The sequence below is a fragment of the Vidua chalybeata genome, chromosome 3 (genome assembly GCF_026979565.1).
Source record: "Vidua chalybeata isolate OUT-0048 chromosome 3, bVidCha1 merged haplotype, whole genome shotgun sequence".
In the NCBI taxonomy this organism is placed as follows: Eukaryota; Metazoa; Chordata; class Aves; order Passeriformes; family Viduidae; genus Vidua; species Vidua chalybeata.
The window spans coordinates 28176763-28199057 of NC_071532.1; the positions used below are offsets into that span (position 1 = coordinate 28176763).

Here is a 22295-nt window from a genome sequence, read left to right on the forward strand (position 1 = left end):
AAAAGGTGCAAGTGTATCTATTTCAGTTTGGAGTTTTGCCTTAGCAGTAAGTGGTGTTCATAACATTAAGCATACCTCTGTTCCCATTTTAGTAAAAAAGCAAAATATGAGATGCTTGTCCCCACAGCAAGAAAAATGGGACATGCCATGAAATCTTTTCTGTATGAAAAGCAGATGAATTCTGCAGTGAACGGCTGTAAAAAGTTCTTATCTAATTAAGTGGTGGGAAATTTGGTGATGTCAAATCTACAGCTCTGCCCTGAAGTGGCTGGTTACCTGTACCTTCCCTCTCAGCTGTTCTAATACTTGCCTGTGTATTTCTCTGCCCTACTGTTTCTTACCTGGCCCTCTTGAAGCTTCTCATGGGAGTGTGTTCATGCTTGGAGACTGTGATTGCAAGCCCCAACCAAAGCAGTGATGAACAATTAAGCAAAGTCTTTTCCAGTGTCAAAATTGTTGGCATTGTCTCCTCCTGGCAGGCTGTTCCAGTATGGCCTGACCAAGGCCATGAGGCCAAGAGCTCCAGGCAGGGCAGGCAAGCACTTGGGTATCAGACTTTGGGCATTCCTGAAGGAGGACAAACATGCTATTGCAGTGGGCTTTGACTTTATGCAGTGGTTGCTCTTTCTCCTGAATGATAGCCATGGATGACAGAGGCTGGAGAGGCTCCTCCTTGGATACCTGGCCTCACTGTAGATATTGCACCTTCCCAACTTCTGTGCTCCATTTTATAAACAGAAAAGCAGAAAGAAGCACCTTTCAGGAGGTGTAAACTTGGGCTGCAAGTACTTCATTTTTGCATTCTGATCTCACTTGCCTTGGGCAGCTGACTCTGCTGATCTGACTCCCAGCCCTTCTGCCCTCACCTTCTCAGCCTCTTCTGCTGCCTGGGGTCATCAGAGGGCTGCTGCAATTGGGCTGCAGATGCCTCATAACCTGCACAATGCTGGCAGCTGGTGCCCTGCAGCTGTGTCAGAGGGACAGGACCTGCCCTTGGGCAGCTGACTTCCCACACAAGTCTGGGTTCATCCAAAGCTGGCCACGGTGGTGGCATTTTGAACCCAAATGTGTGATGGGAATTAGTTAATTGCATCAGCAAATTCCTGGTGAGGGACCAGCAGACTCAGCCAAGGCTTCCTTTTGCCACTTTTATCTGGCAGATAACTGAGAAATTTCCATGCAGCTGTGTCAGCTCCTGGTAAACACAGTGGATGCCATGCTGAAATGTGCCAGCCAGATGTGCTGCGCTGCCTCTTACCCCCTTTATTCCTCTTTCTCCAAAATAATCTTGCTCCATGAAACAGATAGTCTGGGATGTTTGAAGCTCCCCAATAAGGGGAACTATGGAAGTGTTCCCACTGCAGTTTTGGGGTAGTTTTAGCTGCAGAGCCCTACAGCATCTGGCCCCCTGACTCCTGCACCTTGTGACCTGTGTGTGGGAAGATCCCCTAAAGCTTGTTATTGTGATAGAAAATACTGAATAGCTTGAGGTATTGAGGTGGTTTCACTACAGTAAGATGCTTTTATGTGCATATCTGTGGTTGTGTTGCTTCAATGCAAATCTCAAAAGGGTGTGAAAATATAAACACACCCATTTCAGACTGTTTCGTATTTATTAGCTCTTCACGCTCAAATCCTTACATATCTGCACTGTGAAATTGAACTTAGGTAACATAAAGTGAAATAGATCTTTCTTACTTGGAGGACCTGTGGGTAGGAGGACTTGTGTTGTTCAAGGTCTTGTAAACACACAAGTGTAGAAGGAACTTTCTTTTCACTGACAATCAAAAGTAAATTTCATATGTGGAACAGATTGTTTTATTTATCTTAAAATCAAGTAGATATCATTTCTCTCTCTCTTTTGTCTCAAACAGAGATACATCCTGCTGTGAAACCCAGTGTAATCAGGTCAACACCAAGCCTTCAAAGTCCAAGTGCAAAACGACTGCTTGCACCCTCCAACCACTCTTCATTAAGTATTTTGGGGAAAAGAAACTACAGCCATCATAATGGGCTTGATGGTATGTGAAGGAATATAAATTACATATTCTTTAACTCTCTGAATTGAAAAACTTTCTGTGAACCTGAGGTAACTTTAAATGAGAGGGCACAGACTTAGAAAAATGTAAGGTATGGATGGCATGCTTATAGCATCAGTGCAATGAATAGTGGTGGTTATTCATTGGATAAAGATATATTAATACCATCTCTTACAAAAACTCCATTTACCACTTTTCCTACTGATCTTAATTTACTAAAAAAGGATGAGAAAAGAACAAAACAAATTTGGTGAAGGCTGAGATGCAGCATGTTTTATTTTGGCTTTTCGCATTGCACCTTAGAAAGCCACTGTCCTTGCAGAGGAGGAAGCAAAAGGTGTGTCACAGAGGTGCAGAAGAGTCTTTTTCTGTACACTGTGCAGTGCCAGAGGTGACTTTTAGGCCTGGTGTATCCAGCCACTTCATTACACCTCGGTGCAAACTGAGAGTAGGAATGAATCTGCATGAAAAAAAAACCAAAAAACCCAAACAAAAAATAGGATGGAAATTTGTGGGTAAGACTAACTTTTCTCAAATAATCTTTATTCTTCATCCTGAAATGTGACTGTACATTATTGATGATTTTTTTTATCTTTAGCAAACACAAAGATTTTTTCAACTCTAACCACAGTTGTACCTTATCCAAATAAGAGGAGAATCCAGCAGAATATAATGTTTACACTAAAAGAAAATGCATGCATGCATTCCTGATATCTCTTTGTGAGATATAACTTCTGTAAACCATTAGCTTATTTGTTCTGTAATTGAATAAGGTTATTGGGGGTACAAATCTGTCAGACGTTGGGCTCTTAAATAGACTGTTCAGGAGATGATGTTCACAAAAGAGGTGACTGACTGCTTTCATGCTTCACAGAATAGGTTGAAGCAGAGAGAGAGGAATTGTCTTGCAGACAAGCTCATAGAAATAGTATTCCAAATAAAGGGAGAAAAAACTTGATTCATTACCCATCATCTTCTCCATAATCATGTTTTTCTGTCACTGCAAACACTATTTGTATACTGCAGTGAAAACGCCTACTGTACATTTAATAACACCTAGATAGGAATCATGACATCCTTTGACAAGAAGTGGTTACTGAGAATACACAGAAGAGAGGATTGCTTGCTCTTCTGCTCAGCGTGCAGCTATTACACCACAGACAAATAGCATTCATGGCAGCACAGGCTCTTCAGGGGACCAAGGTGACACCATGGGAGAAAATATTGCAGCTGGAAGAAAATATGATATCTGCATTAGTAGGCAGAGCCATAAATGCTGACTTTCCACTGCAACCTTTGAAGGTGGAGTTCTGCATGGATGGTTTAGTCGTTGCTGCATGAGAATGTGAACAAAGGCCTTCCCCTCCACCAATGCTGGCCCTTAGACTGGACTCTTCATGTAAGCTCTGAGTGATGAATTAGTTTCCCTTGGATGTAAAGATGATCACTGAAGGCTTTCAGTTGGAAAAGACCTCAGAGATGAAGTCCAGCCCAGTCACAGTGCCCTCAGCACTGCTAAGTCCTAAACGCAACATGCCGCAAGTGTTAAATGCCTCCAGGGATGGTGGTGACTCTGCCTTTTCCCTGAGCAGCCCGTTCCACTGCTTGACAATGCTTTCAGTGAAGTATTTTTCCCTAATATCCAACCCAAACCTTCCCTGGCATTACTTGAAGCTGTTTCCTCTTGTCCTATCACTTCTCATCTGTGAGAAGAGACTGACTGACTCCTATCTCACTGTAACCTGCACATTTCTCCAGCAGAGAAGGCTGTAGCAGTAAGTTCAAGGTAATTATTATGATTAAGCCCCTCCTTATGTCTCTGTAAGGAGGCATGCTTGGAAACCTGTAAAATTTTCCTTCTACTTAGTATGGATGTTCTCCTCAAAGTAAAGAGTGTGTAAAACCAGTCATTAGCTACACCAGTTAGTGTGTATCAAACACTCAGCTGTGTTAAGGCAATTTGCATAAAATAACATCTAATTTGAAAAAGTTATATTGAGAACTGCAAGTCATTGCTTTAGGAGGTATTTCTGCTTATCTGTTTCCTGTGAAAACAGCATACTGGAAAGCAAATATCCTAAATAAGTGAAATCTGTACTTTTTAGTGCAAAAATTACTATCTTAGTATTAAAACCAGTTATTTTGGTTATTATTCTTGCCACTTTCTTTAATTAAAATGTGAGGAAGTGTAAATAAAAAGCAATCAAAAAAATAGCAAACCAGTAGTAATGATAGTCAACAGCATAGATTACATTTCTTCTGACTTAAAACTGATTGCCCTCAATGCTCACCATTTACCTTCTCCTCAGGTTATTGGTAAATGTAATTTTTTTTTTGCTTGTGTTTTATCCAGTTTCTCTTCAATACCAGATCAGCTTGGGCAGTGGTGGTTTCTGTGTCATTTCCCTGACCACAGTGTACTATTTGTGCAGTGAAAGGTTTTGCCAGCACCCAGAGTTTTTGTGTTACTATAAATACACTAAAAAGCTTTTTTGATTCCAAAATACTATCGATTGCTGCAGGTTTGATTGTGTTGTATCAATTAACAGTATCCAGAAGGCCTGTTATGGAGATGATGACAGATTCTGCCTTTCAGTGCATGCTTTGGTGAAATGAGCAAACAAAAAGGAGCACGGGGAATTTATATTAAATCTCATTTGCCATTTTCATAATGTTAATATTATTGATATGTAAATGTCTGCATTTTCAAGTTTACTTTTTTCCAGTAGTATTAGATATTTGTTATGAGAAAGCCACATAAATAAACTTATTTAATATATACAATATTTCACAGCATTCAAATAAATGTTGCTTAGGCTTGTGCAAATATATATTTAGATTAGCATAATTTAAGTCAATCTTACTGCCTAGATGAATGCCTTATTTTGGCAGAATTTCTTTTTAAGCAAATTAATAATTACTTGCTTTGAATATAGCAGTACATTATGGAAATGCTACATGTTTATGCCTCTTTGGGGAAGTGGGGGAAGATTATGAGAAATGTCATTAATATTTAGTTAAATGCTTTTAAGAGTAATAGACAAGAATATGATTAGCATTTCTTATGCAAGTCTTACATTGTCTTGAATTCTACTTTTAGCCAATGCAGCACAAGATTCCCTTTCAGTTTTCCATGGATGCACCTCCAGAAAAGTTTGGGTGCAATTGATAAATGAGCTCCCTCATTTATCTTTTCTTAATGGGGATGTTGTGCCCTTATATCTTGTTATTGTCAGTCATGGACATGAGTGAAATTGCTTTGCTTAAGCACTGTGTATTGTAGCTAGAGAGAAGATCTTGTTGGTTTTTGTATCCTGTATTAGGAGGAAGAGTTTTGCTGGATGGTCTTAGAAAAGTGGTTTTTATTTTATTTTCAAACAACAGCAAATCTTGCATTCTGTAAGATGTAATAAAAAATACCATTCTGTAAGATGTAATAAAAAATACCAGTGAACTGAATTTTGCTATTCTGGAGAACTCACAGTACTTTGAGAAGTTTTTGTGTAATATAAATGCTGGAGCTTTTAACTGCTCTGAGATTCAGCATTTAAATTGCTGCTGAAATCAAAGTCAGCATAAGATATTTAAGTGGTTCTCTGCCATGAAGATAGCCTCTTTCAAGTGGGAAAATTCCATCTTCAGAAAATCACGATGTTGCAGAAGGTTACAAAATGTATCCAATTTTGTTACTGGAGCTGATGATGGGAAGATTTAGGTGTGACTGTAAAGTGCTTTAGATATTATGAATCTGATCTTTAAATTACAGTGTCTGAAATTATTCCAAGCAATTACTTGCTCCCACAAGCTGCTTAACTGTGAGCAACAGTGCATCCAAGTAGTCAAATTTTACGTCAGCCTATTGTTTTGGCAGGGTGAGTAATGATAATTTTGCTTATAGTATTTGGAAACATCAGGCAGAGGTATTTTACACAAGAATAATCTCTGTCATCTGGCACGCATTTCCTTACCTTTCATGCATGAGAACCAGAATACCCACAGGATGTCCAAGGCATCAGCGTCAGTGATGAGGTACAGAAATCTGTCAGTGCCTGTTGATACCATTTTCATATTGTGGACAAAAATAAAAGAACCAGCTTTTCATAGATGAAGAGACTTGAATCAACAGCTCTGATCCTCCTTTCTTCCCTGCCATACCTTTAGTGCTGTGTTTCAGTCTGAGATGTCCTGCTGTCTTCAAGAGGATTCTTTCAACAGTCAAATTTCTGTTCTGGAATATACTGAAGTGTGCAGCAGGTACATGAGGTATCTAGGAATAAGGCAACAATTTTGGGGTCTGTTTTCCTAGGAACCCACACATCTCTGGCCTGGCAGGATGAGAAGGTGACATGAGAAATTGGCAAATAGAGAAAAACCTTAAAAAGATGTACCTTCTTTCTTAGATACTGTTTTGGTCAATCCTTCTCTTTATGCTTATGACTGATACTATTGGCTATTCAGGAGATGAGCAAGGTAGAAAGGCTTAATTTTCACTCCTAGTTTTCCATGGGAAATTTATGACAAACAGATGAAAACATAAGCAGCCTGACTGACACACAGGGAGACTAAAACATTTTCTGTCCCAAATTTTCTTGAAACAGAGGAAATACTTTTAATACATGCTTCATTATAATTAAGTTCACATAACATTATATGAAAGTACTTTAAAGGGCAGGAGGTTTCACTCTAGGATGGAATTTTTCAGCAGTGAGTGAATTGTTTTTTCTCAAAGGTGTCTGATTGTTATCACAATACTATGTTTTAGTAGAGGCTGAGATGCTCTGCTATGGTGGCAGAGGAGCAGCATGGATTGCATATCATAAAACATTTGGTGCTCTGTTACTTTAAAAAAGAAAACACTAAATTTTCTCTTTATCACATTAATAAACTGTAAACCTACCAAAATTGTTATAAACCTCATTTAACACACCAGTGATTTCCCACTGACAGAGAAGAAATGAGTTATGGCAAACAAGCTGCTATGTGAAAAGTTGCCATTTCTTCCATGCTAAAACACAAGGTATGATTAATGCTGGATTGTGTATACTCACTCTTCCCAAAAGTGAGAGACAAAAGGTATATATTGCTCCACAGTCAGTTTTCCCTCTGAAGTTTGCTTGGGACATGTGTGTTCCAGCTTTGGTCTTTGGTATAGCTAGAAAACACTAAAATATTCAGCTACAGATTTCTCAGTCAAATGTGTGCACTGATATTGATGGAAATGTGAACATCTCTCAGGAAAAAATGATGCTGTGTTACTGTCATTTACTGAGGAAAGCAAAGGAATATGAAAAGGTGTTTATGGCTCTTAGTTACTTCCTGAAATATATTGCTTTTATGCTTATATCATTATAGGAAACACTTAAGAGCTTAGTCCTGCCTTTCTATACAGAGTCATTAAAACCATCTCTGACCCTCAAGAGATTGACCTAACAACCTTTTTACATTTAAGTTTTACAACTTGCACAAGAGTAGCCAATTTCTCTCTATTTTCACTGTGCAATCATTGGAAGCAACCATTTTAAATATTTATTAGGAAACTAAAATGCTCTAAAGCTTACATTTCTGTGGTTAGTAAATTCACTTGTTTTTGCAGAAGTACAAATGATGATATTGAAGATGATGAACTACTGACAACTTCCAGAGCCCAAATAATGTGCCTGGAAAGTGACACAGGCCTTAATTACCCCAGGATGTTACTGCTGACATTGTCAATCATTTGTAGAACTAAGCTTCTGCATCTCATGTTTGCAAGTATCAAGTAATTTTTTCCCCCTATTTCAATTTTTGTGTTATAAAACAGTGAGTTGATGATTCCCCGCTTCCTTCTTCAGTCTTCATTTCTCCAAACCCAGTGATGGAAATGATATTGTGACTTAACATGAAAAATAACCAAGTAGGAGGAAAATATTTTTGTCCTAAAAAATAGAAGAGAAATATCTTTTCCCCTTAGAATTTCTTAAAATGGAGAAAATTATTTATTATCTCACAATGATAAACGTGTACATTGAATTTACATTACAGTTATCTTCCAAGTATTTGAGCTCCTTTGATTACAAATAAAAGGACAGTCTTCCATTCTCTGTCTGATGACTGCTTAAACTGCAGGGTATTTTTCAGTGAGAAAAGGTAAGCAGTGTAATTTGGCCACAGGAGTGCTTGGGAGGAGGAAAAGCATTTCTGCAAACCCAGGTTTCCTTGGATTTCCTCTGAGAAGGAACTGTTCCTAAGCATGGTATATTTTTTTAAATACAGACAGCAATTACTTTTGTTATGCCAAAGTCAAAATACAATTTCCATTCAACTGAAATGCTCAGGTTTACTGTATCTTGAGAAATGTGAATTATTTCCCAGGGTGAAAGTACATTAGAAATTGAATAAGGGTCTATTATTGATTCCTTTGGCGTTTATTTGTTTCTTTCAAAAATCTGTATTTGGTTTTGTAAGGCTTCTTTGCCTACAATTGATTCACAAGAAAAGCAAAAATCTAGAGTCACGTTCATGCTTTAAAGCACTACTTTGAGTGTGCCATAGATCACTTGGCTTTTGTTGTGCCAAGGAAATGAATGCTTATGAAAAATTGGAGTGTTGCATTCCTGAACTCACCAGTGCAGCACATGTTTCTGGTACCACTGATGACAGCAGGGATCAGAAAGAGCAAGGCGAGTGGGATCCGAGGTGGAGGGACTGGCACTTCATGGAAAAGTGCCCTATTTCTGCTGTTGAATCAGTGTTTCTTGTTTTATTATATAGGTAATGTGTAGACATGAAAATGCAGTAACCTTGGCTTTTCTAATTGGCAGAATGAATCAGCTCTTCAAACAGGAAACAACACTGTAATTAAGTTAACATTTAAACCACAATGCAGATAGCCAGAGCTAAATTCCTAGAATCACTACTTTCCCCTAGTATTACTTCATAGAATTACAGTTGCAGAAAGAGAATCCTGTTTGTTTGATAACAGGATTAGCAGCATATTATCTCTTGAATTACATCTTCTGGATTCAAGATCTGGAGTTCATACTCAAAGTACTTCTGATTACTATCAAGTAGGCTGATTATTTTTTGTAAGCTGTGATTGCAGACCAATAGTTCCTAACAATTTTAGTATATAATCCAATAGGGAAGATACCTTTACAAGGTGCTTAGGCAGTGGAACTGGAAACCTCCTGTGTCTGGTCTGTGATAATTTTGTGTGGTTTTTTATGGTTTTTGGTGGGTTATTTTTGTTTTTTTGAGTTTGTTTTTTTTTTTTTTTTGGTTTGTTTTTTTTTTTTTTTTTTGCTTTTTTTTGGGGTTTTTTTTGGGTGTTTTTTTTTTTTTTTCCCCATCTGTGTATTCTTTCTCCAGTGTTTAAAAATTCTGTTTTGGGAGAATAATGGTCTTCCTCAAAAATCATTCTTACTATCAGACATACATATGTATTTATATAGTTTTAGTAATAGTTTTGAATTAAAAATGTCACTTGTTCAGTTGCTGCAGACTGGGAGGAAAAAAACAATTATGTTTGGTTACTTAAAACATTCATAATTCAAATGGAGGAGAAATAACAAAGCAGTCTTCCTTTCTCAGATTTTTTCATAAGGTGGTCCACCCTGAGTGGAATTAACCTTTAAAGTCTTATGCACTATCATAAGCTGAGATGTTAAAATTAAATAGCTCTGCTATTACCAGTGTGCCTTTATTTTCTACCTGTCAAAATCACATTTCTTCAACCATATTTATTCTGGAAGTTTTAGAAGTAGGACATGTTTCACCCATTAGTATTGTCAATGATCCCATTACATTAAAAAGAGAGATACCAGGTAACTCGGTTTTCTATCAGCAGAAATAAAGAATATCACATATACAAATAACACATGAACAACTGGAAAAAGGTTCTGATGTGTAATAAAAAATAACATGTTGCTAGGAAATAGTATGTAAACTTGAAATAATTGTGTGGCTGACACCATCCCTAAACAGTGCACTTTTTCTGATTTAGCCTTAAATGGTTTTACAGTGGGAAATTTTATGGTGTCCTACTGCCTGGAAACAGGGAGAAATGCTTGTTTGATCAATGTGGTTGGTAAAGGACATTCGAATGTGAGGAAATGTCTTCTACAGCTTACTAATATCTATTTTAGGTCAAATAAATATGTTGCAGAAAAGGCACAGGAGCATCTTAGGCAGTTTCTGTTGTTGGTGCATCAATTTCTCCATAATAATAAACTTATAAACATATTGTCAGCACTGAAGCTGCATTTACTGAAACTCCCCCCCTACTCACAGCACTACAAACCCTTATTAGTGGTGATGATGTCACTTCTGCTTAAAATGCATCAATCTACTTCCCTGGCACTTCACTGGACTTAAGGGGAGAATCAGTCTCCATCCTGGAGTTCCCTTCCTACTGAAGGGGTGCAAGTACAGATCACTGTCTCACACAAAAGCCTTTGTAAGAACTCACTTATAAACCAAGTGTCCACTGGTGCCAGTTTCACTAAAATTTGAGCCAGATTATATCAATTCCCTAAGGCATTGTAGAACTTGGCAGATAAAAATGAAAATCCAAAGTTCTGCTTTCTGCTCTGTTCAACACCAAGAATTTTGTGGTTTTTAAATAATATCTGATGACCTTAAGTTGCACTGGCGTTTTCATTGGTGTGCAGACCCTTTGTGAAGGTTTCTGATACTGTGTGACTGCCTTTTTAAGCAAGGGCTTTCTTCCTTAGTTGCCTTAGTTAAAGGTTTTCCACAAAATTGGCTGGTGTGTCCGTGCATAAGTATTTCTCAGAACCTGCCAAGTCAGGGTGTAATTATTTTCTGGAAGAAATTGGTGTCTCCTCATTTTTAAAGTCTGAATATTTGTGTATTGGAGAATGTAAGAGTTTAAATTGTGTAACAATGGCACCTTAATTAGTAGTCTTTGCTAGATCTTAGAATTTTTTGACTATATCTACTTATTAAACAGTTCTTTTCCTACCTTTGTATTTATGGATATATTCAGGTCTCTGATGTTTGGCAACTTAGATGATATTTCAGTATCTACAGCAAGAAAAATACATGCAAAAAAAGAGAATTATTCTCTTGCATGATATAACAAGGATATTTACAAATATAACATCTTTTTTCACTTCTTGTCTGGGTTTTATTATTAGATTATCAATATGGTAATATCCTGGAGTTAACAGCTGCTGGCACTGTATTAACAGTGTCTGTCAGGTTCTTTTCAAAAATACACAGTTTAACAGTTTCCAGGAAAATTCAGTTGTTCCTCAGCTCATTTTCGGGAGATCTTCTCAGTTTCACAGACAACTGAGTGAGAGTGTGTCTGTGTATTTTGGGACAACCATGGCTAAGCACGTTTTTTATAGATTTGGCATATAGAGCTATGCCAAAAGCACAGCACCTCTGAGTAAGAGGGAAAGTTTCAAATATCTCAGTATAAAAAATGTGGATTTTTGTTTGTAGGCTTTGATCATTTTGGGAGTGACTGAAAGCACTCTGTAATCCATCTCTTCTATATTTCAAGAGACAAGAAGCCCCATTCTTTGTGTTGAACTTTGTGGATAATTCTGCCTACATTCAGAGTTCTTCAGGATATATTGTGCTCTTGGAGCTAAGGTGGTTGGGTTTTTTTTTTTTCTGGATATTTATGCTTATAAAAGAAATGAATCTTTGTCTCAATTATTATTTCATTAATGCAGTCTCTGTGTTTCCCCAGGAATATTCAGCTCCTGAAATGTTATTTTATTGGGGCGTCAAAAAAAAAAGTTTTAATAACAAAAATTACTGTGAAGATAAAAATTTAACAGATTACAGAGTTCTTCACTCTACTGTGATCTTCTCTTACTCTATAAGAGTGCCAAATATGTTCAAGTATCAGGAAGCAGTAGACTGTTATAATATTTAGTTCTTATACTAAGAGTTTAAAAATTGCCTGACTGGTGACCTAAATGTATATTTATATATGATAACTTTTACATGAAAAAAGAGAGGCAAGAGGGCTGGAAGAGGAGCTCACAACTAAGATATTGCTGGCTTTAGGTAGATATTCACATTACAGTACCTCTGTAAATGTGACCTTAGTGATATAAATGTTTCTTATTTAAAACTGATTAAGTATGAAGACTTATACAAAGGTAAATGAAAACTAGATACTGGAATTTCTGTTGAATGTTGGAGTTTAAAAATAGTTTGAGATGTTTAAAATGGCTTACCTTTTTTCTATCAGTGATTGAACTATACCTTTGGACTGGTTAAGGCATCTCCTCAAAATGAAAGGGAAATGCCGCTTTAAGAGTGTATTTACTTTTTTTTTTTTTTTTTGAGAGAGATATGCAGCTGTTCTCATGACCCTTTAGTCTCTTTAATACAATTTTTAACAATAATAAAATCTCTCAAGAATTCTTTGTGTACGTGATACTAGTTGGAAACCCTGTAAGTTGCAATTTGGAACCAAGACAAGAATTAAAAAAAAAAAGTAATTATTTAGCATTTATCTCGCTTGCAAAACTGAGACTCTGCTGATTAAATTCATTCAGAATTGTGTACATTTTATAAAAACATATAGTTTTGATAAATGTCCCTTCCTTAAGAACTCTCTGTAGCCAACAAGGTGTCCTGTCCAAATTTTTGAGCAAGTCTGTGAGACTGCTGAGTGTCATCTTGCATCTTGTAGACCAGCAGTGAGTTTCTATCAGGTTTTTTAACTCTTTATGTTTTGTTACTGATGTTGCACGGCTTTGAAAAAGAACAAGGTCTCTAATATGTGAACTGTAACATTTTAAAGCCAAAAAGAGTGTGATTTCTGTTCTTGGGGAAAGTAAAAAGCAAAAGTAATCTGAGTTAAACAGCAAGGTGAAATCTATGTTAATTATTGGCCTAGTAGTGATTGCTCTGCAATTTATATAAATATAACCATGAGCTCAGTTGATTGACTCCTGATTTATCACATGGGAGAGAATAGTTAACTTTTGTGCATGTTGCATTTCTCAATAAGCTTTGTCAATTTCAAACTGAGCATCCACCTCAGAATTCTCAGAAAAAGGGTTGTCTAGTTTTATAACACTTTTTTTTTTTAAATGGGAAGAGTAATGGAATTATGTTGATACTATCTGTATTTTTGTCTGCAGAGCTAACCCTTCATGATGCCATATGTTGAAAGCAAAATGAAAAAACCCTCACTTCTTCAAACATGAATTATAAATTAGTTCCATTTTTATATTTTCTTGCAGAAGAGGATAATTAAGCAAAGAGAATGAGTGCAGTTAACAACGTATTATATCATGCCATATATATTCAGGACCAATGATCATCTCATGCTTGTTTCATGAGGAATCTTTCCAGTCTCTGCGTTTTTGATGTGTTCATTGTTGTAGCTGAGCCAGAAGCATCTTAGCCTTCAGGGTGAGCTTCAGAACTTAGGGCTTTTGTGGATAAAGAAAACATTCTAATATGCTGTGTTTCTTTTATTTTCCAGAATCACCCAGCCATACAACAAGAACAATCATGGTAAGTATAGAGGAGATTATAGGTATTGATCTGCCTATAGCTATGATTGTTTCCTTTAAAATGAAGTAGATATAGTAGTATCCTAAGCCATTGGCTTTTCTTTTTTTACAAAGTCCAGTATCATTCTAGACATAAAATGAGTCTGTCTTTATTTAATGAGAAATCTTGGGGAGAAAAATCAGAGATTAAAGAGCCTAAGAGGTAACAGTGCTCTCAGTTTGAATAGCTGAAAAATTAAACTACAATTCTATGTTCGGTGTTTAAGTGATTTTTGATTATGTCAAATTAATGTTGATAAAATTTCTTGCATTCTATCTATATCACATGGGGCAGAGCACATTTAAATTTCAGAACAATAGCTGAGTATTTTTTTGCATAACATTCCTCAGAGGCCAGTTTCTGTCTTTACCTTGAGTTTGATAATTTGGGTTCCAGAAATAGGGAAATGTTTAAGTGGATAGATACACCTTCAAAAATGAAATTAGAAAGCTTTATGTAAAAAAATGTCACGCACTTAGTGTCTGTCTTGCATTTTTATAGGGTGAGAAATGTTGGTCTTTTTCTTTTTCAAACTCATAATAAAGTTAGGTAAGGGCTGAACAGCAATTCACATAGAGAAAACCTTTCTCTGGCAGGAAGTGATTGATGCCTCTCCTGTGGGTGTTTGAGGAGAGGGCTTTCTGCTTTTGGAAAATACCAGTTTTTGAGGCGAGTGTCGAAATTTTAGAGTAAGCCCCAGCAAATCATGACATGAGCTTGTTTATTTCCATTCCTATAGTTTTTAGGGTGTCCCTCCAAGTTTATTTACCTCTTCTTTATGTATGGCATTTATGGGACATGTAAATTCCCCCATGGATTTCTTCATTCTGCAGGGGATAAAGGGTTTATATAGTTTGTTGCCTTTATCATTAATAGCCATTAATAATCCAGTGCAAATGAATTATAAATAGGTAAGGAATCACAACATTTCAAAATAGTAGAGATGTCTGGAAAAGTGATGTTTCTGTTTCCTACTGGATGTGATGTATTCCTTCTTGGTCATGAATTTGTTTTAAATACACCCATTTCAAAAGAAGATGCTTAGTTATTCAAGTGTATTCCTCTGTTATAAAATTTTGGAAGGGATTGAAAAACTTTTCAGTGTTTTTTCCATGTTGCATTAGTTTTGGGAAAAGAGCAGGGCAATCATGTTGAAGCTGGTGAACCCTTCACTGTGCTTTACCTTTACTCTTTTTTGTCCTATTAACTCTACTCTGAAGATACTCAGTCTCTCTTTTCCATTAATGTATCAGAACAGTTCTAAAAACTGAGCCAAAAGAGTGAGGATTTTTCCCATATATTTTTTCTCACACCAAAACATATCCTAACTTTTAAAGAGAGAAGGAAAAGGTTTTTAAATAGCTTGAGTTCTTGAGGTCCCTGTGTTTTGAACCTCTCCAGATCTCTCTGCTGACAGCTCCGGTGGCTCAGACCTCAAATGAATATTTTGCAGTGTGTGCAGTAATTGTTCATTGAGCTTATATAAATAAAGGTAGAAATAAATGTAAGTATTCTGCTTAGTGAGAAATTGTTATAGCAATGTCTGTTCTACTCTGCAACTAAAGCAAAACTGAATGTGTAAAGGAAAATTTCTTACTCCCCAATGAGTAAGTAGAAACTGTCAGTAAAACCAGGAAATATGGTATTCCTTGCATTAGAAACAGTATGAGATGATACATTCAATACAGATGTAGTAAAGCAATGCTGCTGAGAGCCAATGTAAAATGCTACTGCAATAAATACTTTGAAATTAAGTCCCCCTTTTCTGACTGATTACGGTTATACTGTAACATAAAAAGTTAAAGCATGACCTGTAGTCATCAGAATGTGAGAGGTACCACAGCAAATTTGTATTACTGCCTTGGCCACTTTGATGTAAAAAAACTTTTGCCTTACCAAGGTGAAGTTTTTGAACTTCTTTAAAGTTGCATTTATAGGTGTTGAAATAATGTAAGGCATTAAATCTGGCCTTGTCTCCAAAGATTCAGATTTATGCTGGAGTCAAAGCCAGCAAGGTATTGAGTGTTCTGCTAAAAAATCAAAGTCCAGTTTTTCTGAGGACATTACAAGAATTTTTATTCTGTATTTAAATGTGATGATAGCTGCCTATTTTTTGGTTTAGATACTTGTTCATAAAAATAAAAACCCAGGAAATATTTTAAGCATCTGTGTGATGGGGGGAGAGGGAGACCCTGCTCTGTTTTGACTATAAAATAAATTTCTTTTTATTCTGTGCATAGTTGCCTAGCCTAATCTTTCATTACTAATTTACTGATTTCCATAAATAATTATTTACTTCAAAATGATACCTTGTAAGACATGATTTATTTAGAGGTTATATGGCTTGTTTGCCATATATGACAAACAGGGACTATAAACATTACAGTATTTTAGCCCAGATGCTTTGGCAAGTCAGCTGTCATCTTTTAGGAGGGTAGTTTCTTTTGGGTTTTTTTGGTGGGTTTGTTTCGCTTGCACATAAAAGTGATTGACTTAGATTTTCAGCATTACAACTATTATAGGTGTTTGTGAAAGGTTTGGTAGCAAATCCAGTGGTTCTAAAGTTACACTTGTGTTGAGTACTTGGTTATTTTCTTATATATGACCTGTTGTTTGAAAATAATTAATTTTTAATAGCCTTTGGGTTTTTAAATGAAATTCTATACCCAAAGTGGTTGTGTGCCTGCATACAATTATCAACATTTGCAACTTCATGCTGTGTAGAGATTTTGGGTATTAATTTTTGCATTCATCTCACATTTCTATGAATAAGTAAACCAGCCCCAAGCCTTGATGCTTATTAAAGGTATAATACTAATCCCTTTGGAATTAGGAATACTTCAGGTGTGGCAAAAGAGAATCAATACCTGATTTAAACTTAAGGTAATTCTAAACTCATTTTAAATGATGTATTGTATAATTAGGTCAATGCAAAATATATGGAACCAATTAATATGGGTTATTGCCAGTCATCTGAGCATTGCTGATTTCTTCTAGTGATTTTTTTCTTCTTGTAGAGGGCTTCTTTTGCTCTGCTTGCTTTCAATTGATTTTTTTTGGTTTTTTTTTTTTTGTTTAAAGATGCAACAAAAAATGAAAAATGTTAATTAAAGGCAATGGGAATGTTTTCCTTTTAGAAACAATGGGGGAAAACATAAATCATAAATTGAAATCTGCTTAGGAATTTATGGTAGTTCAGTTAAACATTCCTTCAGCCATAGTACAAATGTTCATTGTTAATTTTTACACTTTGAATTACTGTAAGTGTTATGTATTTTATTTCAAAGCTGAATGTCTTCAGACCTGAGTGTCTTTTCAGAAATTTTAGTGGCTCCCAATGAATAAATGTTCAACCACTTATATAGCACTACAAACTGGGCAACTTATAGGCAGGAACCTTGGCTGGAATTTAGGATCTGGGTCCCATTTCTGAATTTGTACAGGATTCCTCTCTTGTCCTACTATCATGCATCTCAGTGTCCTTGTGCTTCTCTGGGAGCCAGTGAGAACAGGAGATGTACTCTCAGTAATAAAAATGCTATATTAAGTTGCCACTTTAATTTAAGGTGTTTTTGGGATGGTATCCAAACTTCATTGGACTCATAGCTGCCACCAGAGCAAATATCATGTGTATAGTGATCTTACACAGTCATTTCCTTGGTTTCCTTGCCACAGCAAAGCCTTATGCCAGGTGCATCTTGTGTTGAAAGACCTGATTTGCAGTTGTAAGTCAGTGCTGCTGTTCCCAGAAGATTTGACAGGGACAAAGAGATGTAGCTTCCTTGTGAAGGGATCACCTGTGTTCCTTGGAAGTTGGAGGTGTCTCAGTTGCCCACTGTGAAAAAATGCAGATGAGTTTTGATGAGCAGCACTTGCAAGCAGCAGAGAAATGGATCAGGAGGGGGCAGGTGAAGCTGCACAACAACCAGTCTTTATGTAAAGTCCTCCTTGCTGAAGGCCTTGAAAAGATTGCCTTTGGTCTCTGAGGGTGCATTCACTCTGCAGCTTGGACACCACCTGTTTGACAGGTGAGACTCTTCCCAGAGATAACCCCATGATGACTTAAATATTTGTGTTCTTTAAGGGATGTAAATTTGCCTGAATCAGAACTCTCTTTGTCTTGAGAAGTTTTTCTTTCAAGTGTACTCAAAGTTTCTTCTCCTGATGTCTTTTGAGCATGGAACAGTTCTGTCCCAGAGGAACAAGAGATCTCAATGAATGTGCTCAGACTGAGATGAAGAACTTGGGAGAAAGGAGTCACTCATCACAGAGGAAGATTTAGCCAAAAAGCAAACTCCTGATGCTCAGGTGCTGCTCTGATGTGCCCCCTGGCATGCAGACCCTTAACACCAGTGGCTCTGTTGCAAACTCAGAGCACAGCTCATTAGTGATATACACAGTCCAAATCAAAGCAGCAGCAGGTGATTGCACACGGTGGTGTTGTGAGGAAATTGCTGAAGCTTTTTGCAAGCAGAGTTTTAAATGAGAAGGACTTCAGTGGTAGCACAGGGAGAGTATTCTTGAGGCTTTCATAACCTTTCTGGCATAACTAGGAGGGAAAATTTGAGTTCATCATCATCATAAAATAAAAGCATTTAACGAGTACTTTGTATGAAAGTTCATTTTGCTCTTGGTGTTCATATTAGTGTGACAGTGTCATTGAATGCTCATTTTCATATGTATTGGTGAATATATTTTTTGAGAGGAACTAATGAACTGATTTCCTGGTCAAGAGCTTCAGTTGTTTATATTAACTTGAAATTAATGTGGTCCCTAGCACAGACTGGAGAACAATGGTCTTATTTTCTCTTGTCCTTCTGTGAAATGTAATTAATTTCTTCAAATAGCTTGAAAGGGCTGGGGTAGAAGGGAAATAAAAGAGAAAATTCTAACCAATTTGATGCAAAAGAAATGAGATTATATTGTAAGCCTTGTGTCATTTTCTATAATGTTATCTCTTACCTGGAATAAGGATTAGGGGCTAATAAAAGTAGAAAAAACAGAATTAGTTGCAGTATCTGGCTCTGCCAGGGGAAAAATTGTCATGAAAAGACAAGTACTTTTTCCATCAGGCTTCACTGTTTTTCAGTGTTTATGCCACAGGAAAGACACTTTTTGTACCTTGTACATTTTCTGAACATTTTTTGCCTGCACTTCTTATCTTGGCTAAAGGAAACATTCAATGGTGTATTAGAAAGGAGTCTGGAAAAGATCTGAATCATTACATGAGATACCTTAAACCCATTACTGAGTAGGGAAACACAACAAAAATATACCATTGGAGCCCTTGAATGTTCCTCTGTAGTGTATGATACAGGAAATTGCCAGATACAAATATTGAATGGGAAATCTGATGTGTGGCAGTGTTTTCCATGCATGACTCCTTACTCTCTTTTTGAGCACCACCCACTGTGTACAAGAAGAGATCAGCAGTTAAAAACCTTAATGAATTTCTAATTTCACAGCACCTATGTACATTATCCTGATTTTATTCTAAATAACAGCTGAATTACTTCTAGTAGCATGTCTTTTAGGTCTTTTTCCCCACCAAAGCCAATATGAAAAAATATGTGAAAGCCAAACTGCAGTCTAGACACTGACTGAAAAAAATGGAAAAAATTAAGTCAATATTTCAAAGGGCTACAAAGATAGATTAATGACCCTATATGCAACAATGATTAAATTCACCCTAAATCTTCTTTGTTTTTAAGACAAAGGAAAATAGTTTAGCTCTAAGAAAGATTTATGTGTGACTCACTCAAATATGATGTCTTGTTTCTCCTCTTCTTTTTTGGTTTTGTTACATGAGATCTAAGGAATCACACAAGAGATGGCTCGGTTACTCACAGTAGCATAATGAATAGATGGAAATATTCTGTCCAATGCATAAAATTTGTCCTACTGGAGAGACTAAATGGTGTGGCTCGGGGTGTGGTGAAAGTTTTGTCATGACTTTAATATAATGCTTTGAATATGAGTGTTAGAATTGTTCAGAAAAAATTATGCCCTTGTTTATCTTTTCTGGCTTTTATGTTTTTATGACAAAATTTAAGAGATCAGTTCTGTGCTCTGTTCTGCTGTTTTTTTGGGTGCTACCATCCCCTTCCTTACTCGGTGACTGTGATGTTGGTCTCCTAATTAGGGGCTACTCCCATGAATGTGCAGCACTGGATGTATTTTAGGAATGTTGCAAAAATGCTATCAGTAATGTGGAATACTGATATTATTTTACCAAGAAAATAGTACTTCTCCCTAGGAAAACATAATATTGAATCCATGTGAGATAAAGTAAGCAAATTTTAGTATTTGTATAATGTCTTCTATCGTAACTGGTTTTGCCCAATTGTTGTTAGTTAATTGGGTTTTGCCCAATTGTTGCTGCTAATTGATTATGTGGAGAAACAAGATTAAGATTTCCAAGATTAATATTTTTGTCATGGTGTATTCTTCCAAAACATTACCTGCAGATGATACAGAAAACATTCTCACTCTCTCTTCATGTGTAAGAAGGCAGCTTTTCTTGTTAAATCTGAGTAGTTACTCTCATTGCACAATTACTTCAGGTAAAGATTTAGTGGCAAATCAAAACATCATTTTCAATTTGATGTTATCAGCTATGAAATGAATGCAGATGTATTGCAGGTAGCTCTAACTAGATAAAGACCAGTGAGTAAACATAAGAATCATGGCACCAGCATGGTTAAAACATGACAACATGAACATGATAACATGAACATGACAACAGCATGATATAAACCTTTGTTTTCCTACTTCTGTACAGGTTAGCAGCAGGACGAAACTGCTTGTTTTATTCAGTGACTTCTATTTAAAAACAAAGACAGGCAGAGTAAGGACCTGCAAAATGAGAAGTATGCATTTTTTGAAATTAGTTTAGTGCCATACTTGGATGAAAAATATAGGTCTTGTGTCTCTGTGCTTGGGATGTTAGTTTTTTTGCTCAGAAAATGTTAATTCTCTCCTAAAATCAATGGGTTTCTGTTTCTGGATTGCTTAGTTCATGGCATTGACTCATGCCTCAATACCTTTTTGTATAAAAAGGCATTAGCAATAGTTAATTTAGTTTTTAAAGAGCTTTAAAACCTATGCATAAAACATGTCAATGGGCACAGCTTGGTTGTTATCTTACCCCCAGGTACTGATTGAGGCAGATGAGCCGAGTTTTGAGATGTCTGTAGGCTGCCCTTTACAGCAGAATTCGTTAATGGAATTATGCTTATTCTCAGACAAACACCTTTCCCTTTTACTATGATTTCAGCATGCTGCTCCCCACATCCATATGACTAATGGTAAGGCCTTGCAGGCCAGTGCAAGTGCCATTAAGACAAGCACCATTCCAGTGATCAAGAGACAGAGGCAAAATTGGCTTGATGCTTCAGATGATGGTTTCTTTATAGCTACAGAAGAGACCAGGTAAGAAAAAATGAAATCTTAGCAGAGAATGAGGCTTACTGCATACGTGTTACTGATCCATTATTTCAATAACAGTTTTTGACATTATTATCTGAGGTTGCATTACAGCAAAGAGCCATGTTTGGCACATGCCAAACTTTGCATGTTCTATCTACTAATATTATCAGCATTTCATTAATAAGACTTAGTACTACTTCTATTGGCAAAGATTAGAACTTGCAAATTTCACTTATTTTAGTTTGTATACAATGAGGTTTAGGGCACCTCTGATCATCCAGCAAAATATAAATGCATCTACAGTGTAGGTTATCCTCTAAAATTTTCAGAACTTGAAAAGTAGTGTACAGCAGAGAAATATAGAGCTGATGGCATCTTTTCCAGGCTAGAAGCTGATTTCCTTTAAAAGCAACTGAGATGATAATCTCCTTCAGCCTTTCATTTACAGATTAATTGGTAAAATTTAATGAGCTTTTGCTTTCCCCAGAAGTGCTTGATATCATGGAAGAGTAACTATTTTTCCAGAGGTTCCTCTATTCTGTTCTTGTCTTCCCCTGTCTGGCCCTTCCTTGATTTAATTCAGACTAAGACAAGAAGCTACAGTCTGGTGGTTTTTTTTTTTTTTGTTATTGTTTGTTTTTTTTTTTTAAGAGCCTGTTTTTAAAAGATCTTTAATATCTTGCTTAATTACAACAAGTAACATCAGATTGTTCCTCACTTCTGTGATTATTTCACAAGCCTAGAAAATCTGGTAGTTGAAGAAAAAGGTAAATAAGAAAAAGAGGGAAGAGAAAGAATGTATGCAAATATAGAGATAAGCATGGAAAATGTGCACATTTAATCCCATTAATGGCAGATTCAGCTAGGAAAGTTAACATACTAGCACATGATAATCTGATGGTTATTTGGACATAATTCATTATGGCACTTCTTGTTTTTTCTTTTAATGAGGAATGCAACAATTCAGAGAGAGTGGTAAGAGGTTGCTGAGCTGATGAGCTCTTAGGCTTCTGATTCCAGCCCAGATTGATGGCATTTTGAGAGTTGTTTGATGCAAAGACTTTAGTAATATCAGACTAATCCCTAGCAATTGGATCCTGAAAGTGAGACTGATTACCTTTTGAAGTTTTAGAATTTTCAATTTCATGTTTTCCCAATGTTATAGAGAAGTGCCTGTCAAAGGATGAGAAGAGTCTTACACAGGCAGTGATCTCTCCACTGATCTGGGAGGCAGCCCAGACAACTTACCTGGACTAGATGTTTAAATTGCAGGTGGTTGAAGTGTAGTGGGATGAG

General features: G+C 36.5%; 1 protein-coding gene across 2 annotated transcripts in view; it reads left to right on the forward strand.

Annotated features, from left to right (window-relative positions):
• MTA3 (metastasis associated 1 family member 3) overlaps positions 1 to 22295 on the forward strand; it is a 134814-nt gene that overhangs the window by 96638 nt on the left and 15881 nt on the right. For both annotated transcript variants that reach the window (XM_053938010.1, XM_053938011.1), the window contains exons 16-18: positions 1875 to 2021; positions 13501 to 13532; positions 20848 to 21002. In XM_053938010.1, the coding sequence (XP_053793985.1) occupies positions 1875 to 2021; positions 13501 to 13532; positions 20848 to 21002 (334 nt within the window). The remainder of the gene's footprint in view (positions 1 to 1874; positions 2022 to 13500; positions 13533 to 20847; positions 21003 to 22295) is intronic.